The following is an 18269-nucleotide window of genomic DNA, read 5'->3' as shown; positions in this document are numbered from 1 at the left end:
CATCAGGAATAACCTCCTGACTGAAGTGCTTCAACCGGTGGCAACCTCTTCGGAGCCCTTGCTGCCTTTTAATGATGCACTGTCTGGGCACTTGGTCCAGGCCCAACACTGGGGCTCCTGTGGACAGGACCGTGGCCCGACGCCATCCCCCTCTTCCTCTCCCAACATCCCATCCATGAGACCTTGGTTGTTCAAGCCTCTACTTCCCAGAGCGCATTCCCTTCAGCACCTCTGGATAGGGAATCTAAGAAGCTGGAGCGGCTTGGCAAGAAGCTGTTTTTATCTGCCAGCTTAGGGCTGTGAACACTGCATGCCTCTTGGGTTGTTACTCCCACTCTGTGTGGGACACGGTTGCGCAGGTGCTGCCCAACTGCCAGGAGGAGGTTCAGGCAGTACTCTCTCAAGCTATAGCAGCTGGAAGAGATGCAGCAAAGTTCACCATTCGTTGTGGGCTTGATACCGCTGACTCGCTAGGCCGAGCAATTTCTGTGACGGTGGCTTTTCGGCACCACGCCTGGCTGAGGACTACTGGCTTCAGGGGGGATGTCCAGAAGACCTTGATGGACATGCCTTTTTGGCAATAAAACGGACAGTGCGTTGGAGCGCTTTAAGGACTCGCGGGCTACGGCCACTCTGCCTCCTCCGCCTATTGCATTTTCGCTCCTTTTGTGGCCATGAAAGGGGTGCCCCAACATGTTCACTTTCAGAGCCACAGGCCGGCGCAGCAACAATCTCCGCGCCCCAGTGGACTTGGGAACCGCTGAGGTGGTTCTGGGGGCCAGCGGGCGGGTCAGTCCACCTCCACCCCCACAGCATTCACTTCCAAGCCTTCCTAATCTGAACTTTCAAGCCCATCAAATGTCAATGGGCGGAAGTATCCGCCATCATCTCCACCACTGGTGCAACATCACCTCGGACAGGTGGGTGCTGCAAATAGTCCGAAGGAGCTACTCCCTTCCCTTCAAAACTACCCCTCCAGCTATGCCACCTCAGTACCACTGCATGTCGGGGGACCATCTTGCACTTCTTCAGCAGGAACTCATGGCCCGCTTGGCCAAGGAGTCCATTGAGCACGTTCCTGGGTCAGAAGTAGGTCGTAGTTGCTATTCCCACTACTTTCTGGTCCCCAAGAAAGACAAAGGCCTGCGTCCTTTATTGGACCTCAGGAACGTCAACCGGTCTTGTCTGCCCTCGACCCTGCAGACTGGATGATAGTGTTGGACTAGCAGGACGCATATTTTCACATCCCCGTACTGCCGGCCCACCGGCGTTACCTGCGGTTCATGGTAGGCCACGAGCACTTTCAGTTTACCGTGCTCCCCTTTGGCCTTAGCAGTGCCCCTCGGGTGTTTATGAAAGTGATGGCGGTGGTCGCAGCTCATCTGTGCATATCAGGGGTTCCAGTCTTCCCCTATCTTGACAACTGGCTGTTGAAGGCGGGCTCGCCCCAGGCAGTCGCCTCCCACCTCCAGACTACGGCCGACCTCCTGCATTTGCTTGGGTTTTCCATCAACGTGCCAAAGTCGCACCTGATTCCCTCTCAGAAGCTTCTCTGCATCGGAGCAGTCTGGACTCGGCGCAGTTTCGGGTTTATCCTCCAGAGCAGAGTGTCTGGGATGTTCAGGCAATGATTCCGATCTTTCAGCCTCTATCCCGGGTTTCGGTCAGGATGAACCCTCGGCTTCTGGGCCGGATGGCCTCCTGCATCCTTCTAGTGGATCATGCCAGATGGCATATGCGGGCTCTGCAGTGGGACATGAAGTTCCAGTGGGGCAAAGCATCAGGGCAACCTCTCCAAACATGTCCAGATCTCGGAGGGCACTGCAGAACAATTGCAGTGGTGGCTCCCGAATCGCGATAGGGGCAAGGGCAGACCCTCTCCCTTCCCCGACCGGAACACACAGTTGTGACGGACGCGCCCCTTTTGGGTTGGGGCAGCCACATGGGAGAGGCGGAGATTAGAGGCCTCGGGTCTCCGGCGGAGTCCGGGCTCCACATCAACCTTCTGGAGCTTCGGGTGATTCGGCTTGCACTGAAGGCATTCCTTCCCTCTGTCCAGGGAAGAGTAGTGCAGGTGTTCCCGGACCACACCACCGCCATGTGGTACTGCAACAAACAGGGTGGGGTCGTGGACCCTATGTCATGAGGCTATGCGCCTCTAGACATGGCTGGAACATTATTATTATTATTAAGCGTTCTTATATAGCGCTCGATTACCCGTAGGCATCTCGGCGCTTGCCTTGGGAACCCGTCCTGGCTTTTCCCTGTGAGATACCCATACTGGGCATCCCCAAGGTGAAAGCCAGGCATCCCGCCGCGGGGGGGCCGTAGTGGAGATTAAGCAGGCTAATGCCCAGAGCTGCAGAGTGTGAACCCGTGACTTGAGTAGGCACCGAAACGAGAATTATCGAGTCCGTGGATATTTGGGCTCAAGACCCTGCCGCGTCGGGAATTGAACCCTGGTCCCGGGTCTGACTCTGCTTCAGGGTCTGCCTCCTCTAACCAGTGAGCCACACTTCTCCACATCAGGGGGTTTCCCTGGTGGTTCATCACCGGGCTGATTCTCTGAACACCAGGGCGGACAAACTCAGCCGCCGGTGCATGGTGGATCACGAATGGTGTCTGCACTCCGACGTGGTGCAAGGACTTTCATCAGTGGGGAGAGCCTTGGTTAGATCTATTTGCCACCGAAGAGAACGTGCAATGTCATCAGTTTTGCCCGTTGGAATTTCCAAGGCGGCACTCAGGCTACGCTTTTCATCACGAGTGGAGTTACTATACGCCTTTCCGCCTATTCTACTTCCACCCAGAGTGTTGAAGAAGATCAGGGCGACCGGGCCCAGGTCATCCTTGTGACTCTGGACTGGGCTTGAAGATTATGGTATCCGGAGCTACTCAGCATGGCCATCGATCCCCCAATACGACTGCCTCTTCGGGAGGATCTTCTGTCGCAGCTGCATGGACAGTCCTCCACCCAAACCTGTTGAGCCTCCACCTCCTTGCGGCAGTTGACGTTTTTTGACCTGCCTCCCGAAGTTTGCGATGTAATTTTGGCAGCCAGGCGTCCCTTCACTAAAACTCTAAACGCCTGCATACATTTGTGGGATGTGCACAGCAAAGGCTTTGGATCCCCTTTCTGCCCCTCTTTCAGAGGTCCTTCTATTCCTGCATTCTTTGGCCCAGCAGGCCTCTGCTCTGGGCACTATTAAGGGCTATCTCTCGGCCATTTCAGCCTTTTTACGGCTTCCAGATCAGCCTTCCCTTTTTTCTCAGTTCCTTGTTGTATATAGATTGTCAAAAGGCATTACTCATCTTTTCCCTCCTGTTTCCTTCATAATGCCTCAGTGGGACTTGAACCTGGTTCTAACATATTTGATGTGTGCTCCCTTTGAGCCACTTCACAACTGTCCTCTTCGTCTTCTTACTTTGAAAACTGTATTCCTCGTGGCAATCACCTCTGCCAGAAGAGTGAGTGAGCTCCAGGCTCTTTCTTCTAAACCTCTTTTTCTCTCTGTCCACCCGGACAAGGTTGTTCTAAGGACATGGCCTTCTTTTCTGCTGAAGGTTGTCACTGCCTTTCTTATCGGGCAGACCATCACTATGCCCACCTTCTTTCCGCCTCTGCATCCCTCAAAAGTGTAGGAGAGGCTCCACATTCTGGACCCAAAACGTGCGCTATCATTCTATCTGAACCGCATTCAACAGTTCCGGGTGGATGACCAACTCTTTGTTGGCTACGTGGGTGCCAAGAAAGGTCGGGACATGCACAAGCGGACCATCTCTTGTTGGGTCGTTCTGTGCATAAAAGCTTGTTATTCTTTGGCTAAAAAGGAGCCTCCGGTGGGGATGCGCGTCCATTCTACCAGGGCGACGGCAGCCACTACTGTCTTGGGACAGGGAGTACCCTTGCATAACATCTGTCAGGCAGCTACGTGGGCCTCGATGCACACATTTACCAAGCATTACTGACTGGACAGCCAAGTCCGGAGAGAGGGCTTCTTTGGAAGTTCTGTTCTCCAGGACTTTTTGGTGTGATCTTGGTTCGCAGAACCACCCCCGGGGTTGGTTTTGCAGGGGTATCTATTCTAAGGTAAGGAATCTATCACTAACGTGTCTCTTTCAGATGCACAAGTTACTACTTGTGTAACGATATATCTGTAAGAAACATTAGTAGTGATAGATTCATTACCGCCCCACCCATCCTCCCTGTTATGCGAACTGATTTCTAGGGTTAAGGTCATCCCTTTTCACGGCCCTAGTTTCAAGGCACCAGCTGGCCGTATCTTGCATGGCTGTGCGTTCCTGGCGCGGAAAGTCGTGTACAGAATTGACATCCGCGTGCGCCTCCAAGTAGCTCCAGCGACGCCATCTCGGCGAGGACGATGATAACGACGCTCTCCGAGACGCACGATGACGCCTACCAACGCGCAGGGGTACTGCTGACCAAAAACTTTCCGGATCCAGTCTTATGCCTGGGGGTAATTCTAAGGTAAGGAATCTATCACTACTAATGTTTGTTACAGATATATTGTTACCGAAGGTAAGTAACTTGTGCTTTAAGGGGAGTAGCATAAATAAAACAATGCTTCGAACTCTCATCGACACGGCTACTAATTAATGCTGAAAACAAATATGAAAAAAAGATGGCAATTTCCTTTTTGAAGTGTCTAGCGATTTCTCACAGAGGCAGAGATTTATTTATTATGTTAAAAGTAATTCGCGATGGAGATCTAAGATTTCAAGCATGAAACATTTTCATCATTTTTCTTCAGCTACCATGACCTAGTTGTGTTCCTTTTTCTTAACACATAAATGGTTTGTTCCACTTTCCCCCAAAACAGTTCACTCCATTCCCTATTCATTCTTCCCGTTATTTGTTTTCCTTGAGATTATTGCCTCCTTTTACTAGCACTACATCAACCACCCTCTCACCCAAATTCCTACATTGGATAAGAAAACAACCGTATTACCTTTTATATTTCAGAATCAGATGAAGTCGCTGATCCCCAAAATCATTGCAGCCATTAAAGAATTAATCATAGGAAACGAGGTGAGTGCTCACGTGTTGCTCAAACGCTTCGTTTATTTTTCTGCTTGTGTATTATGCAATTTTGACGACCTCTGGCTGTGGTAATAGCCTTGTCTTGTGGTCCCTTGGCGTTTTCTATGGTTAAAAGAGCCTACAATGTATTTCTGTCAGGAACCACTTTCATGTGGAAAATTGCATGGTCACCAAAGGAAAATCAGGATTTTTTTCTCCACGTTTTCTCTTTTGTTAAGTATACATGTACATAATTAGTAACTATTGTATTTTTTTTTATATTTGATCAAATATTAGAGATCCTTTCCAGGTAGGACCTGAAGCATTCTGGATAATTGTAGACATGTCCAAATTTGGGATCTCTCTATATTGTGGGACCGTCACAGAAAGTCATGAATGTATACTGTTCACTTTCACCTTTATAAAATGAAAATCGTCATTCATATCTTGCATTTGGGTTAAAAAGTTGCAATTTGCCAAAATGCAGGTCCCACCCCACATATCACTTGACAGATTCTTCCGAATTTGTTCTGTGGTAATAACCATTTTTACAATGCATGAGAGCTTGCAATCCCTTTATCAAACGCGTATTTTTAATTTCCTTAGTACAGGTGACTTGTGATGTTTCTGTTCACCTGTATTAAAGAAATGACCCAGCTTGTCAACTGTAATAATTTTACAGTTGACTTTTGGCGTCACAATTCTTGCTGCCAGAGTCAGCAGCCTGGGTGAAGGGCAGGTCATAGAACATAATTACAGCTTTAGTTTAAACAAAACTGGAATTGGATTTTCCTTCGGATAATTTTCTAAAAATTATAGGTTCTGGTTGTATTCTTCTTGTCTCCAAGGAGAATGAAAGAGCAAGACAGCAAGGATTTAAATGGTTTGTGGGAAGAGTGAAGGTGTGACCGTATGGTATAAGGAATAAATATTATAAGGATAGTGCAACTGTGGCGTTCCATAACCTCATAAAGGAAGTCTCCCTACGGCCTTGTTCCTCTTGTGTGTCATGAAACCTCTCGGAGACTTGTGTTATCCTTATAATGTATGGCAGGATGTACTTTATCCCATATATACAATGCAAAAGGCAACACTACAACATTTGGCACACTATGCGGAATCATTAGATTTGACTTTAGAAACCTCTGTTTGACAGAAAGAAATGTGAAGGGAAAGGGGCCTTTGAGGTTAAAAGTGCACAATGTTGAAAAACATGCACTTCTGTTTTATGGAGCAGCAGCTTTCTTCACCCAGCATACATTGTACTGGTGGTTTGCCTCACAGCCTCAGATCCTTTTTCTGGCTCGTGCTCAATGGATCTCTGAACACATCAGGGGTTTTTCACCTTATTGTTTTGAGTTTTTCACCTCCGGATTAAATTTGAACAGACTTTATTCAATCTGTTAATCGTGCTTGAAGCTTTCTTCTTCATTTTGTAATCACCTTTAAAGGATATTCTCCTAAAACGTCCTCACTTTTTGTAAAGTGTCTCTTGTATGCAAAGAAGAAGGCTGCCTTTAACCCACATTCTGAGTGTGGGGTCTGTTTGCCCTCCTCTCTTGCCATTCTCTCATTCGGTCAAGGACTGCAGAAAATGTCAAAAGAGCTGAAGGAGAGTTAATGGATTTACCGGAGGGGTAAGCTTTAAGATCTTGGGGTGGATGTGGGGAGTATAAAACATTGCAAGATATCTAGAGTAAGCACCTAGTCTTTCGTGTTTGTGCTTTCTCCAGGAAAACAATCTTGAAGAGAGTTCTACAGAGAAGATCCGGCGTAGCCACCATCAGTATGGACATTTCCACCTCTCGCGGACATGACACGTCTCAGTGTCCATTCACTATTATGCATCAGGGCGAAGATTTCACCATCCACAGAAGAGGTCCTCCACAAAGTTCCCAAATCAACCAAAGCCAGCATTTAAACACATGCTATCTGTCCACTTCACATCAAGGCACATGACATTAAGGTGTTTGATGCCCAGGCAGTTCTCAAGACCCTTCGGAAGATCGATGTTGAAGCACTCAGTGGCGTCTGGGTTTCCAAATCTTTCTGCATGCCTTTCAGTATCACCATTACCCTTACGTCTACCTAAGATGGTAATTGCTGTAGAAGAGTCTCTCCTGGTAATGCTTGCACCCTTGGCTCCTCTACTGATCCATGCCATGATTTCTAGGGGCGTGTCTTTGTCACTCATGAGGAAAATACTTCTAGTTCCAGCACATCCATCATCCTGGCTGAAGACCTAATTGTCACTTCTCTCCTCAGGCAGTGTCTCCTAGAAGGCTTAAGAGGAGATCTCCATCCATTTATCCTTACTACGCATCTCGTCCTACACTCACATCAAGAGCCTGTTCACCGACAAGATCGTCACCTACAGAAGACATTGCCACTTGATGTGCTTTTAAGGAGAGCAGCGAACTCCATGTACAGGTTAAAGCCTCACAATCCACAGTCTGTCATTATGGAGTCCTTTTAAGGACTTTCAACATTACAGTCTCTTTTTGATGCATTCTAACCACAGATTCTGGACTTTGTGAATATTCCTCAGGCATTCAACTGGGTCTGGAAACTTTTAAGCAGATAGTTGAAGTCGTGTGACTCCGCGCTTATGTTGTGCCGTTCCGGAACTGATGAGCAGAGCCACATGTAAGCGTCACCCATGCACACTGTCAGTTGCTTTCTTGGGCTTGTCCTCAGATGCAGAACCATTTAGCAATTTGGCATGAACAGTATGCAGATTTCTAGATTTTGTTTTTTTTAGTTTCAGTTCACAGAATGGGGAGGTGGGAGGGTCGGTGAGGAATTTGCGGTTAGATAGGATGTCCACCAGAAGGAGCGTTACCAAAAGTAAGTAACTTGTTCTTCGGATAGATACTTTGAGCCACAGATTTCTCACTTCATGACTAAATACTACAGCTGTACTATGTCTAGATGGTAGGTCTGTGAACTGTCTTGATGTCTCTGACTGTTGAGGCACTACTGCTTTGTGAGAATGCATATGGATGCCCACATGGTCGCCTGACACCCATCCAGGAGAGGTGTTCTGCGTGGTAAGGCAGTGATTGCAGTTTTGACTCTTGTGAAATGCGCCCATTCATTCTGGCACAACATAACCTAGAAATGGGTCCTGCAAATAATACATACAGCATTATAGATGGTTATCCGTGAATAACAAGAATGTTATGATAGCTACTTCTTATCACAGGTTCCTCACTTTGTGAATTTCTTCACACGCCAGATTGGATCTGGAAACTGAAGCAGTGGTCCTGAGTGTCAGAAAGCGTCGCCATGCAACTTCAAGTCAATGTCATTTGTTCCTGAAGTGATGAACGAAGTCGCATATTATTGGCACCCATGCACACTAACATCCGTTTCTTTTGTTTCTAACCTTCTGATGTGGATCCGGGGCTCCACTCTTTTTCTTCATTCTTTGAAGAGATTTTATTGAAAAAAGGGACGTGTTACTGCCTAACACAACAGACTTGGAACGGCTGTTGCAAACAGATTTATGTGACAGATCCCCAAGACGTGTGCCTCTGGTGTCTTGATTTAATGCAGGGGTTCCAATACCTGTGACAACAGCCCCCAGTTTAATTCAAAATCTATTTCAGACAGCAAAGGTATGTGGTGAAGTACTCAAAGGCTCTACGCTGGTGCCTCTACAAGTTTAATTCGAGATTGCGAACCTGCTCCAGAAGTTTTATCCACTGGAGTTCTTTTCCGTTGTCGCTGTCTTAGTATACGTTGAAGAAGAAACCTCCAAGTGGTGCTCTGCCCCTTACCACCCCTCTCGTTTTCCAAACAAGGGTATGGGGTGTCGCCATGCTTCTAGGTCACGCTCCCGTTCAACAAAGGAGCAAATTCCATCCTTGGTCCGATGCGCCTTGAGTTTCCAAGAAGCCTCAGTATTATAGACTTATTCCTCCTAGAGTGCAGAACGGGACCTGTGTATGCCTTCCCACTGCTTCCGCTCCTGCCCTCTATTCCTAAGCTCAGGAATGACCGGACACAAGTCATCCTGTTGATTACAGATTGGGCCAGGAGAATGTGGTAACCTTAACATTTGGGCTTGAGCATTTGTCTTTAGATCAGAATTCCACTTTGGGAGGACCTTCTGTCGCAGCAGCAGAGCAAGGGCTTGCCCTAGGACTATGCAACCTACACCTACATGCATGGAGATTAAGCTGCAACTGTTTGTCCTTTGATCTTCCTCTCTAGGTCATTGACGTCATCCTGGCAGTCGGGCACACTTCCACAAAATCGGTGTTTGCAGGATGCTGGAACAAGCTTGTGGCTTGGTGCGGTACCCACCGGTTGGTCGTGTTGCATGCAAAACTGTAGAAACCTATGATATTTGCATTGTTTTTGGCCCAGGAAGCTCGCTCTGGGCATAGTTAAAGGTTATCTCTCGGTCCTCTTGTCCATTATAATTTGTCGGACCAACCTTCCTTATTTAAATCGCTGGTTGTGATGCGTTTCTTGAAAGGTTTATAACATAATGTTTCTACATAAGCCCTTTGTGATCCCGCACAAGGACTTAAATCTGGTTCTATTTTTTGTGAAATGTACCCCACTAACCAAGGTGGCAGAGTCGTCCATTGAGACAAAATTCACATGCTGGGTGAGTGAACTTCTGACCAGTTTTCCTTACTACCTTTTTTCTGGACAAACTGGGGTCAAGGACTGAAGCTGCTTTCCTACCGAAATGTGGTGATGCCTTTTCATGTTTGGCAAGCCATCACTCTCCCAACCTTAATTGCTCTGCCTCATCCTTCAAAAGAGGAAGAGAGATACTGTTGTTTGGACCCCAAGAGGGAACTATGCTGTAACGTAGATTGCAACAGGAACATCAGATGGATGGTCAGCTCTTTTTGGTTCGCTTTAAGGTGCGAAGAAGGGCAATGAGATGCCGAAATGGACTTTTGCTCAATGGGTAGTTCTCTAATTTAAAATGTGTTTGCATTGGCTAAAAAGCATCCTCCAGAAGCTCTAAGGGCTCACTCCACCAGTCCTGAGGCTGCTACCATTACACTCAGTGCCTGTATATTTTTCTGACAGTTATGTGGGCATCAATGCGCATTTTCAGAAAGTACTAGTGCCTTCGACTGCCAGATCCCTCAAGATGGGCATTTTGCCTGTTCTGTCTTGCAGGGCTTTACTCTAAGCTATTCCACAGACCCACCACATTGGAATATAATTCTTTGGCATCTATTCACAAGGTTGGGAATCTGTGGTGAGAAGTATCGATCAGAAGAACACATTTCTTAATTGCGGTAGCGCTCCTTATAACCACAGATTCCTCACAGCCGTGCTGCCTCCCCCATCTGTGGTATGGTAATTTCTGTCTACAACGATCCCAATATAGGAACATGTACAGTGGATCTTTCATTTCGGCAATGGTCGCAGCCATTGAGGGTGCAGACGAAATTATGAAAGAAACTGAAGTCAGTGTGCATAGGAAGAAACTGTCACTTTTGTGAAGTACACCACGCAAGAGCCCACTTTTGAGTTTCCAGTCTGGCAACTAGTGGGTTCTCAAGGTGAGGAATCTGTAGGTAGAGTATCCACCAGAAAAAGCATTACAGCATATAAATAACTTGTTCTGTCACTTAGTGAAAGTGAATAGACAAAGAGAGGGGAACTCGAGTTGGCTTAATCACTCAGAACCCTGAGGTGAAAAAACATTCTTGTTTTTCTCTTTCATTTTTTTGTTCCGAATGGCCTGCCAAATCATCTGCCCTGCTTTCAACACCTTGTAGACCTTCCCCACTGTTCCATAGGTTTAAAAACCGCAAAACAACTGGTCTCCTGCTACCTACCCCATCATAGTCTCTGCTCTGGTCTGCTCTCTATCATAGCGGCGAGTCAGCTGTGCACTGACAGGCTCTGAGGGCCTTGTCAGAGTAGCCTGGAATTCCCTTATAGCATAACAACAAGGGGGGAAAACTTGTTTTCTGCAGTTTCTACAACTTTGCAGTCAAAAAACCGATTTGGAATTTGATGTTCATGCTAGTGGCTGTCAGTGAGAGACCTACATAACAAAATTCATTACCCTCCTCTGTCAGTCTCTTAGAAGCCTGCCCCAAAACATCAGCTTAATTTATATCGGGGAGCGCTTATATCTCTTCTACGAAAGCATGAAATAGAGCCTGTTCCTGCTTCACCTAGAAGAGAGGGCATCTATATTAGGAATTTGTGGTCCCCAAAAGAGGCCCTAAAGAATTCAGACTGATTCTAGACCTTAGACAGGTCAAAAAATGGATCAAAAGGCAGAATTCAGATTGTTGGCCGTCCACCAGTTAAATCTCCAGCTAATGTGGTTAGACTAAATGTGGACATGGAAGTAGCTTAATTGAGTGGTGAGGAAGCTCAAGAAGAGGCTGAAGTTCCAGCAGGCAGGTTCCATTACCAATACATAGTCCTCCTCTTTCGTCCTGATATCTGTGCCTCTGAGGTTTGTTGCATGTGGGTGGCAGTGGCTCATTTCTACAAGGAAAGCATATATAGGTATCCTTGCCTTGGTTGACACACTGCTGGGAAGACATTTCAGTACATTAACAACACTACTGCCCTAATACATCAGCTGGGCATTAAAATCAACTGCAAGAAACCAACATCAACTCTTGTACAATTACTTGAATGTCTATATGAGATGTTGAACACAAAGCGTTGAGAAGAGTATCCATAGGAAGGTAAATATCTACCATTAAAAAAAAATTCCATTGCCTTTAGAGAACTTGTTTTCGTTTGGCTCATCAGATTTCATCCCTCCTGGTATAAGTGGCCTCTTGCATCTTTATTCCAGCCCCTGCACAACTTCATATGATACTTCTGCAACAATGCTTAGAAGATCAGTGTTCTTAGTGGGAGAGAAACTGGGAGGATAATTTGAGATAATTTGTTCTGACAAAACAGTCTGTCAAGTGGTGGTCAATCTTCTAAACGGTATCCTTCTTCATAAACACCTTTCATCGTGCCTATTTTCTCAGATGCATCTCTTGTGGGTGAGCCTATCTGCAGGATATGATGACACAGGGATTGTGGTTGTAAAAACAACCTACTCTTGTCACGTGGGTGTTCTGGAATTGAAGACAGTTGTCTATCTTTGCCCACTTTTCTACCTTCCTTGACACCCAACAAAATCTTGATCCAGACAAACATTCACAATGCATTAAATCAAGAATCAGAAGGCTAGTAGGCTCCTCTAACCATTACAGTATCCAAGTTTGAAAAAGAAGCTTCAATAAAAATAGCTCCTGTTCAGGTGTATTTGTATCATCTCACATATACAAGTTGGACAAAGAAATAAAAAATACCTCACCTATTTGTTCTGAGGAATAGTCTGCTCCTGTACAAGGTTCTTTAATCTGAATAATGATGTTAAAGCTCTGAGTTAGTTTTATTTCGTAGTCTAAAAGTCTGTGAGCCGTCTCATCTTTTTCATAATTGCGCAGCTTATTGCCAAGTGTTCTGTGAGCCGTTTTCCCCCTAAAGAAATTCTTCTGCTTCACCCCACGACTCATAGATCCTTGTTTATCCTACAGGAACAAGTTATGTCATGCTCCTGTTTCAGTTGTATTATTTTTCTTCCTAATTCCTTCTTTTTAGTTTAGTTTAATCTGAGGAAAGTGGTGATGTAGAGTAATCCCCCCCGCTTTCCCCCTGCATACTGCTGCCATCTAGTGTTGGGCTCCAATGTTTGTAAGTTGTTTTCCTCTAAAGAAGTCTTTCAAGTCGCAAGATGTTGCAACTCTCCACTTAGGTGAGTAATGTGCATGGCACTAATTCCATCTTAGATTGTTTTTTCTGCTGTCAGGTTCACACTTCAACTGAGAGAGTTACTCGCTTGTTGCATTTTCAACATGTTTCTCAGACCCTCACAGTTTGTATTTGCCACAATGCGTTGGGAACACCACTTTGGCTTTTGCTCTTTGTCACCACAGACTTTCTGAAGACTGACAACAGACTATCAACTTTCCAGAGGCCTCCCTACACCCTTCTGGGTCAGTGTGTCCTCTTTTGGACTTTGACTTTTGAGAATGCAGACTGGCATGGGGTGATAGAATGGGCACCCTTTCAGCATTATCCTGATGGAACATCTTAATATGTATGGTTGTTTCTCTTCCAGGAGATTCTCATCAAGTCATAAGCACTGAATAATCCCAGCCCACGTGCGGAATCCCGGAGCATATACAAAAATACATATATACGTGTATGTTTAGACAAACAAGTACATAGTACTTCTAAAAACATACATATATAAATGTATACATACATAAATATGCAGCCTAAGGCACTTACAATAGGCAAATATGCCAAACTACATGGATTTTTTTAAAAGAACATAATCTTTAGTATAAACACTGCAACAGAATACATATACTGTAATAGTGTTCCAACACAGTCCTTTATTTTCAGAAAAAAAGCTAGTAATAGATGGCAATTAGCCCATAGGTTGCATAACAGAGAAAAGATTATAGCAATAGAAACCATTGACCCCCTGCCTTTAAGGATTCCAAGAACCTGGACACCTTGCCAATAAGACCTGCAGGAGCACCCCTGCTCGCATGATGCACCACAGGTGACCGGTCCGTTCTTTTTCCGGCTGCTTCTATGAGGATCCTGGAGCTTGAGCTCGTCTCTTTGACTTTTTCTAGTCAGAAATTGATTTTTTCTTCTTTCTTTCAACATTTGTGACTGCTGGTAGCGGTTTTCTGACTAATTAACAATTTGTTTCTGGCAGAAATGCCAGCTTTATTCAATAAATGTCCTTCCTGAGGGAAGAAGATCGCACAATCGGACCCACACTGTGTGCATTGTGTGTTTACCAGCTTCACACAACCCTGAGACTTGTTATTATTGCCAAAACCTCTCCAAGAGAACTCTCCGTGAAGGGAGTAAATTAAACTTTATGCCTTGTTGAAGAGTGGAACGTGTCATTCCAAAAGTGGCCTTGGGAGCACTCCTGCTCACAAAGAGCCCTTGTCATGGAGAACGCAGAAAACGGCGAAGATCTGCTTCTGCAGCGTAAAAAAAGAAGCAGATCCCTGTATGTTCACCGCCGAGATCAACGTCGAGAAAGCAGGCAAGGTATTCATCACCATCAAGGGACAGATCGCCGTTGAGACGGCAAGAGCCTCCGTCGCCGAGAAGTAAGTCGACGTCGAGCTACTTCGGGCTTGAGGCATGCTGATCATGATCGTCTACATCTCCGCCTCCCTCACAAAAGGTTGGCCTAGAGAGGTTCGGCAGTGAAGACTATCCGCTGCTTTCGACACTGTTTCCCATGAAAAACTTATCATCCGTTTACAACAGCTTGGGGTCGGTGGGACAGTTCTGGCTTGGATCACTTCTTTTCTGTCTAGCCGTTCTCAAAGGGTTACGTTGCACCCTTTTGAATCCGAGGACAAACCCCTCCTGTGCGGAGTGCCCCAGGGCTCTGCTTTAAGCCCTCTATTATTTAATGCCTATGTGGCTCCATTGGCCAAGGTAGTTGAGTCTTGGGGTGTCAGGGTGGTCTCCTATGCTGATGATACTCAGCTTATCTTTTCCTTTCGAGACCACTCTGACTCCCTCTTTTCCAACTTTAGAAACTGCCTTGGCAACATCTGCACATGGATGTCAGCCAACCATCTTGCCCTCAACACCGACAAAACGGAGGTCCTTTTTTTCAGCAAAAAATCCCCCCCCCCTGCAAACCTTTGGTGGCCTACCATCTTGAATCCCCCACCCACCCCTGCTCAAGCAGCTCGTAATCTAGGCTTCACTTTTGACAATTCTCTGTCTGGAAGTGCCCAAGTCAACAAAGTGGTAGGGGCCTGTTTCTCCAAATTACATATGATCAGGAAAATCTTCCCCTTCCTCCCCCAATCTTCACGCAAAACTGTGGTCCAGGCACTTATTACCACCCACCTAGACTATGCTAATAGTCTATATGCAGGTGCCCCCCTTTACCTGATCGATCGTCTGCAAATAGTTCAAAACTCGGCAGCCCGGCTCATTGGTAATATCCCCGCCCGTACTTCAGTTAGAGCCTACCGAGAAGAGCTTCACTGGCTCCCTATTTCACGACGCATCGATTTTAAAATTCTGATCCTGGCATTTCGTGCTATTAATGGAATTGGCCCGTCCTATCTGAGAAAACGTCTCAAAATCTCTGCTTCAGTCAGGCATCTAAGATCTAACAGCCTTCGTTTACTGATGGTACCTAGATTCAGGCTTTCTCGGAGTGGCGGCAGATCTTTCACCGTCACTGCCGCCAAGCTCTGGAATAGCCTCCCACTTGATCTCAGGTTTTGCGAATCTGAGCCTGCCTTTCGTCGCAATCTCAAGACCTGGTTGTTCACTAAGTGTTAGGGTTTGGTATTATCAGACGATTGTACTCTTTTAGTCCCTTTGTGGGATATGTGTCTGGTTTATTCTTTATGGGGATAACCATGTAATCTAGCGCCGGGACACCTCCGCCGGAGGTAGCTGTGCGCTCTACAAGCTTCAAATAAATAAATAAATAAATAAAGACTCCACCGCGAGCCTATAGACTAATAGCGTCTAAATCCCCATCGCCGTCAAGGCGCTCGCCGGCGAAGAAGTCCACGTCGAAGACGCATTCCTGGTCCCGAGGCCGATCGATGTCGAAGACTCATTCTCGGCCCGAGGACAGTCGACCTCAAGAAGACTGAGGTAGAGTACTCCATCGCGGAGGTGAGTCCTCAAGCATGTTCCACGCCAACGCTGTTGACGATCTCGTCATCCAAAAAACCACAGTTGACGAAGATCTCCGATGCTCCGTCGACAGTAGCTCCATCGATGATGAGTGTACCATTGGCAGATACCCTCTCCACTTCCTCGTCGATGTCCATATCCTCATCGACGATGCTTGCTCTGTCGACGACAGTCACGACTACAGTGTGTACATCGATGACGGTGATAACTTTGTTGTCAATGCCCATTATGTCCTAGTCGACGACACACACCGCTGCTGTAGACGAAACTGACGGCAGTGAATGCTGCGCCCAGCCTTAAAAGTCCATTGACGTTACATCTAACTCCTCTTTATCCATCAACGACGTTCTCGTCGACAACACCATTGACGAGGAGTTTTCTTCAAAATCCTTCAGTGATTTCACCCTTAACTACGTCAGCAGTTTTGGAACAGTCAGATGAGGATGACATATTTGGCCCTTCTCACTGTCCTTCTCAGCTTAATGTCAAGTATGAAGACAGTGATGAAGTTGGACTGAGGCCTATTGTGACAGGACGTTCATTATACACATGCCAAACTACAATACATGGACCCTGCTCTTGAGCCCATGGTCCATCTTCCTGTTGCATTAGTTCAAGATTTACAGACATGTTGCAGGATTATCGTACTCCTTTCCCTCCATCTACGGGTGGACCTCCACCTCTCCTGGCAACTCCACCGCGCATGTCTGATCCTTCGCCTAGAGTGTCGCCAGGAATGGATAGTGTTCTACCTCTGCAACAGTATGACACCTTTGATGATGAGGATGTAGAGGAAGGCGAAAATCAAAGTGCTAGACCAGTTGGCAATGAGTAGGAAGACTGCATAATATAAACACCTGCTTCCCCAAATCCTCCAGGAGCGGATTCTCCGCTGAAGGACATTGGCACGTTCCACGCATTAATAGAGAAAGCAGCCTCTAGGTATCCATTACCAATGACAGTAGAGCAGTCTGACTGCTTTTCTTTATGATATTAAATACCAAACTTGGAAGACTGAGAGCAGTCCCTCTAATAGACCATATTTGGGGGGGACAGTGGGAAAGTCATGAGACTACATGCTACAGTGATAACCGTTTTACCTAGAATTGACGAGAAATACAAGGCTCCTGAGGATGCGCCAGCTTGTCTGGTTGGACACCTGAAACCACAATATGAGCAATCCAGCGGCATGCCTGATTGATGACACCATAAAGTGCTGCCACCTCCTGCCACCCTCTACCTGTCCACCTTGTACAAAAAAAAGAAAATACCTGAAGAAAAATAGGAAAAAAGAATGACGAATAAAAGCACAACGTATAGAGTGCACTTTTATCCCCAATCCCCCAATCATAGAAATAAGAAAAACCATCAATATATAGAATTCACTTCCTGAAGGCTTATGTTTCTACTCTCCGCTAAGGGCAGAATTTTGAAGGAATTTTGAAGAAATACTTTGGTCCCAATGTTCTGGAATGGGCTAAAGAGCTGCATAAGTCGCCTTCGCCTTTCTGCCATGGCATGCGCAATGTCGGGTCTGGCAAAAAAAAGAGACCCCCTCAGACTCCCTCTTTGCATTAGGGCGAACCAAATCATATATTTTTTGAGTTCTTCAGATTGTTGCTTCTTCTGCATAAGTGGAAATGTATGAGCCAGTTGAATTTACAAGTCCCAGTTAAATTATTGAAAGGGGCATTCCCAGAAAAGATTAACAATATAAGCTCTTGTATCCTGCTGTTGGAAATGGGATCCCTGGCTGGCCAGGGCTTTCGCCAAAGTCAGCCAGAGACCACCACTCCCAAGTCAGGGCAAGGGAGTTACACGCCAAGGTAACCCCTGCTCACCCTCTAGGTAACGTGGCGCGAGCAGCAAGGCTAAACTTGGAGGCGATGTAAGTTAAGTATTTGCGCATGCACCCCAACAACAACACCCAAAGGCCCACCACAAAGGAAACTCCACACAAGGTTATATAAAAATAGCCTTTGTATTACACCAAAACACATTAGATAAAACACACACTTTACAATGTGCCAGAGGCACGGGCAGAATTTACAAGGGATTATTTACTAGACAGGGCCACCTGGACCACTGTCAGGAATAGCACTTTCTGAACGTAGAATACAATACTTGTAGGCCTAGAACTTAGAACATAGAGCCTATCGGACAGTACCTCCCATCCTGGTTGCGTGGGATAATGCGAGTGACCTCCTTAGTAAACTTGAGCGGGCGGCCCAGCGAAGCGGCACGACTCAGGGGAGAGTGGTGCGGCTCGAGGCTTGAGCGGGCGGCCGGTAAGGTACAAGCGTTTCTCTGGGGCAACCAATGTGTGCGGCTCAGAAGAGGAGGGGAAGGCAGGATGCGGGCGACCCAGCGAAGCGGCGCGGCTCAGGAGAGAGCGGCGCTGCTCGAGGCTTGGACGGGCTGCCGTGCACGAGCTGCCGAGGGAACGAGCGAGGCACACTTCAGCGAGGCCCCAGGGGCCCAGGGAGATCAGACAAGTCCCAGCAAC

The 18269-nt window shown here is 46.6% G+C and overlaps 1 protein-coding gene across 2 annotated transcripts in view; it reads left to right on the top strand.

The window, feature by feature from the left end:
- IPO4 (importin 4) overlaps window positions 1–18269 on the top strand; it is a 2629293-nt gene that overhangs the window by 933821 nt on the left and 1677203 nt on the right. For both annotated transcript variants that reach the window (XM_078644926.1, XM_078644927.1), the window contains exon 7: window positions 4985–5050. In XM_078644926.1, the coding sequence (XP_078501052.1) occupies window positions 4985–5050 (66 nt within the window). The remainder of the gene's footprint in view (window positions 1–4984; window positions 5051–18269) is intronic.

The sequence above is a fragment of the Lissotriton helveticus genome, chromosome 5_1, assembly GCF_964261635.1.
Source record: "Lissotriton helveticus chromosome 5_1, aLisHel1.1, whole genome shotgun sequence".
NCBI classification, from domain to species: domain Eukaryota; kingdom Metazoa; phylum Chordata; class Amphibia; order Caudata; family Salamandridae; genus Lissotriton; species Lissotriton helveticus.
The sequence above is the reverse complement of the archived record's forward strand: the minus strand, read 5'-3'. Positions and strand labels throughout refer to the sequence as shown.